Source organism: Dryobates pubescens, chromosome 2, assembly GCF_014839835.1.
Source record: "Dryobates pubescens isolate bDryPub1 chromosome 2, bDryPub1.pri, whole genome shotgun sequence".
NCBI classification, from domain to species: Eukaryota; Metazoa; Chordata; class Aves; order Piciformes; family Picidae; genus Dryobates; species Dryobates pubescens.
This window is the reverse complement of record NC_071613.1, coordinates 31,922,930-31,927,463: the sequence shown is the minus strand read 5'-3', so window position 1 is coordinate 31,927,463 and position 4,534 is coordinate 31,922,930. Positions and strand designations below refer to the sequence as shown.

The 4,534-nt window shown below is 42.0% G+C and overlaps 1 protein-coding gene across 1 annotated transcript; it reads left to right on the top strand.

Moving 5' to 3' along the window:
- The first annotated feature begins 2,312 nt into the window (after nt 1-2,312).
- Nucleotides 2,313-3,622, top strand: HOXD4 (homeobox D4). The gene is made up of 2 exons (XM_009906638.2): nt 2,313-2,721; nt 3,125-3,622. Exons 1-2 carry the CDS (start codon nt 2,313-2,315, stop codon nt 3,427-3,429), a joined length of 714 nt encoding a protein of 237 aa, XP_009904940.1. The 3' UTR covers nt 3,430-3,622.
- Nucleotides 3,623-4,534: the final 912 nt, after the last annotated feature.

The following is a 4,534-nucleotide window of genomic DNA, read 5'->3' as shown; positions in this document are numbered from 1 at the left end:
TCGGATAAACGCAACACCCCCAAATCTGCCCTCCGCAGTGGTTGGATGTATCACACCCGAACCATTATTTGTCCTTATGGTGTCTGGTTTAAATAGTGGAAGGAGAAGAGGTTGACCGCAGGACAGCAGCGAGGAGCTGGGTCAGACACAATTCGTGAACTTTTGTACTCCTGTGTGCCGCTGTCGACAAAGTAAAAATAATGAAACTTTGTGATATGTTTGTAAATGATTTCGGCTGACCTCTCGCCCTGCCCTTCACCATAAACGCTACGGCGGGGAGAACCTGGGAGGGTGCGAGGCTGTGGCTCGCAGGCAGCTTGCGGGGGTTAATAGCTAGACCAGCATAATGGGATGAAGGTAAATTTGGAAACTCTCTCCTTCCCGAGAGCAACTAACTGCAGCCTTTAATCTTTCACTCTCTCTCTCGTTGTTTTGTTTGTGGTTGGTTTTTTGTTTTGTTTGGGTTTTTGTTTTTGTTTTGTTTTGTTTTGTTTTAATACCAATTGATGTTTCTGTTGCCGGTTGTTTCACTTCTGTTTCCATTATTTTTTTCATGTTTTGTGGGAGGGATTTCTAATTATGAAGAACCTCTTCAGGTTCCTGTTAGCCTAAGTAGATAAAGACTTTTCTCTAAATTATTTTAACCATTATTATTCTAAATAGCACAATTTGACCGGTAAAGTCCGTTTTCTGTAGTGAGGACGTAAACGGAAGAGCATTTAAAGAGAGCAGCAGGTCTTTCTGAGATTTTGACAGGCGAAATTCGTCGCTATAAATTGATGGAGAGTCTTATAGCATTATTGAAGCCATAATAACAAGCGTGAAACTTTCCTGAAATCCCATCTTCCTGCAAATCCGTATTTCAGAACTGAGTCCCAGCAGAATACTTTGCATTCCTCAGAAGACAGTAAGGACTAAGGAAATTGCAAAGAGCTGCTATATTGTAGATGAAAACAGAATGTTATTACGTTGTCTATATATACCCTGTAGAACCGAATTTGTGTGATATTCATATAGTCACAGATTCGATTCTAGGGGAATATATGGTCGATGCAAAAACTTCACCTTTCTGCAAATGTTTAGAAGTTAAAATACTGACGGAATCAAAAGGCATGTGCGTGCTGAAAACACAGAAATTATAAAAGTTTTGCTGCCTCACTCCTATTTGCTAGGTTTTAGGAGTTCTTTTAAAGTTTCAGTTGTCGTTCAGTCATAACTCTTTCTGACAGACCGTGAATTTGAACAGTTAATCTCACCAGAAGTTACAAATTTTCTGGAGGGAAAAAAAAATATTATCTACCAGTCAGTGAATGAATCTTTGAAAAAGTACTCATAAATTGGCTTGATATGCCAGACGTTAGCAAATTTTTCCTGTCAAGGGTCCAGGTCGCATCAAAATATTTACGACAGCAGCAAAAGCAACATTCACCTCACTGAAATGTATTTATTTGTGCTCCAAGAATTATATTGATGATGAAGACCGAAATTATCTCGTTAAACCTAAAATTGTAACCTAATTAAATGCCTTATCGAGTTTAATTGATTCAGCTTTAGCGGTGAAAAGTGAATAGTTGCCTAACACTTATATGATTTTGAATACATAGATGTATGGATTTATACATATACAAGTGCATTTGTGTGTGTGCACGCATATGTATGCACACATATACTGAGGCTTCAAAGTGAATGGAGGAGTTACTGATTGCCTAATTTAGTTCAGCAGAACTAAATTCTGGTAACTTTTGGATGACCTCTGAGAGACAAAGACAGGACAGATCTTTTGTATGTCATATTACTCTCTTTGATGGCTTTTCTTTACCTCGCCTCCTTATCAGTTTCCTCCCTTTTAACCCTCCTTCAGCTCCTCGCTTCACGTATTTCTTCCGATATTTTATTTAAGGTGAGGTAACAAACCCCGGTGGTGATCGCTGGTAAATCAGATGGTGGGGCATCACCCACGGGGGATGGGAGAAGCCAGCTCAGACAAAAGCCTGGCCCTACCTGCGGGCCAGGAGGGCGACCGCCTCCCTGGGAACATCCCTACACTTCTGGTACCTGGTTTGGGGGTGAGACCCGACGAAGGGGGGGGGGGGGGGGGGGGGAGGGTCAGTCGGTTACAGGGATATTATGGAGTGAAATCGGTGGAAATGCTGAGCTGCGGAGAAATCCGGTGATCGGCTCCCGGCTCCCCATTGGCCGGGCCAGTCACATGCCCGCCTAACTTTATTCAGTTGACAGCAAGTAGGAGGGCTCTATGGCAGGGGAAAAAAGACAACACGAGAAAAATTAGTATTTTCTACCTTCAGAAATTAATGGCCATGAGTTCGTATATGGTGAACTCTAAGTATGTGGATCCCAAATTTCCTCCTTGCGAGGAATATTTGCAGAATAGCTACCTAGGAGAGCAGGGGGCCGAGTACTACAGTGCCTCGCAAGGCTCTGATTTCCAGCACCAGGGACTCTACCCACGGTCAAACTACAGCGAACAGCCCTTTAGCTGTAGCAATGCCCAAGGCTCTGCCGTGCAGCCGCGGGGTCATGGACAGGAGCCATCCGGTCCGGCGAGCCACTTCCCCGGCCCAGCAGAGCATTGTCCACCGCCTCCAATGCCCAACCCGCGAGCCTGCAGCCAGCAGCCGGCCCTCAAAGCCCCAAACGGGTCAGCAGTTAAGCAGCCAGCAGTAGTTTATCCCTGGATGAAGAAAGTCCATGTTAACTCGGGTAAGGATCCTCTTCTTACTTTGCTCTTCTACCCTGATTCCGATCGTCCGCAGCGACGCTCGCTGAGTCCCTGTAAGGCTCGGGGACGAGCTTTTGAAGCCGAGGTAGCCAATTACACTCGCCATAAATTTTTATTGCTGAGGAAATAGGCCGTTGGCCATGCGGGGCTTTGCCGTGCAGGAGAAAACTCCATTTTAAGAGCCTGCTAAAGGCTCCCAGCCTACCTAGCTGCGTGTGCCTGTAGCGCCTGCCTTAAATGAGGGGGAGAGCAACCCGTCCATTGTAAAGCAACTGGGATAAATCCAGCCCGGCCACATGCTCGCAGCTCATAAGATTTTCTTTTGTAAAGTCGAACCGGCAAGTCAAGATTAGCTTTGTAAAGTTCTCCATATTTTTTTCCCAGTGAATCCCAATTACAGCGGAGGGGAACCTAAACGCTCCCGCACAGCTTACACCAGACAGCAAGTCCTAGAACTGGAAAAAGAATTTCATTTTAACAGGTACCTGACCAGGCGCCGCCGTATCGAGATAGCCCACACTTTGTGTCTCTCTGAGCGCCAGATCAAGATCTGGTTTCAGAACAGAAGAATGAAGTGGAAAAAAGATCACAAACTGCCCAACACGAAGGGCAGGTCTTCTTCCTCTGTTTCAAACCCCCATTTACAGACTGGTTCCAAGGACCATCAAACTGACTTGACAACTTTGTAAAAAAGGTGAAATTTTCCATTTCATCCTTCGCTTCTGACCTATACTGTACATAACTGACACTGCCCAAGCAGAACCTGCATGTAGCAGCTAAGGACTCGAGAAAATGTCATCTTTCTTTAAGGTACTGTTTACAAAGGAGACAGTGAAGCTACTTTGGACTGTATTTTATTTGCCTCTGCTAGCACAACATAAAAATGGGGGAAAGAAAGAAAGAAAGAAAGAAAAAGAGAGAAAGAGAGAAAAAGAAAGAAAGGAAAGAAAGAAAGAAAGAAAGAAGGAAGGAAAGAAAGAAAGAAAGAAAGAAAGAAAGAAAGAAAGAAAGAAAGAAAGAAAGAAAGAAAGAAAGAAAGAAAGAAAGAAAGAAAGAAAGAAAGAAAGAAAGAAAGAAAGAAAGAAAGAAAGAAAGAAAGAAAGAAAGAAAGAAAGAAAGAAGGAAAGAAAGAAAGAAAGGAAGGAAGGAAGGAAGGAAGGAAGAAAGAAAGAAATGGAAAAAAACCAACAAACCACAAACCACCAAACAAACAACACATAACCATCATGCAGGCAGTGGGAATTGGGAAAATATTAAACGAGACCTGTCCATAAAAAGTAATAAATCATTGAAAATGAAACTGTCCTGTGTTTCAGTTTTGAATTTGGAAGTGAAGGTCTGATGCTTTATTCTGGGATTTATACTTTTGTTTTTTATATCCCTTGCAATTTAGAGAGGATGTATTTGGGCAAGTTGAGGACAGGAAATTTATAGTATATTTCAACATAAAGACTGGTAATTGTGAACGTTTTGTGCTGCTTTACCTTCCTTGGTGTAGTGAAAATACTTGTTAATTTCCATAACAACTCCGAAGATGTGCATAGGAATTAAGTGAAAACGGGTTATTTTATGTACTGATAGTGTTATTTATTTATTTGTTATGTAGAAGAGTGAAGATAAAAGAAAAATAGTCAAACCAAAAATGAGAAAGAGGTGAATGAATTACATCATTTCTCCTTCTCAGTCTCATGAACACATGTATGTTTACTTGTCCTGAACGTACACAACTTTCTTGTCCTTTTTTTTTTTTTTTTTTTTTTTTTTTTTAATTTTAAAAGTTCCTTCTTTGTGAAT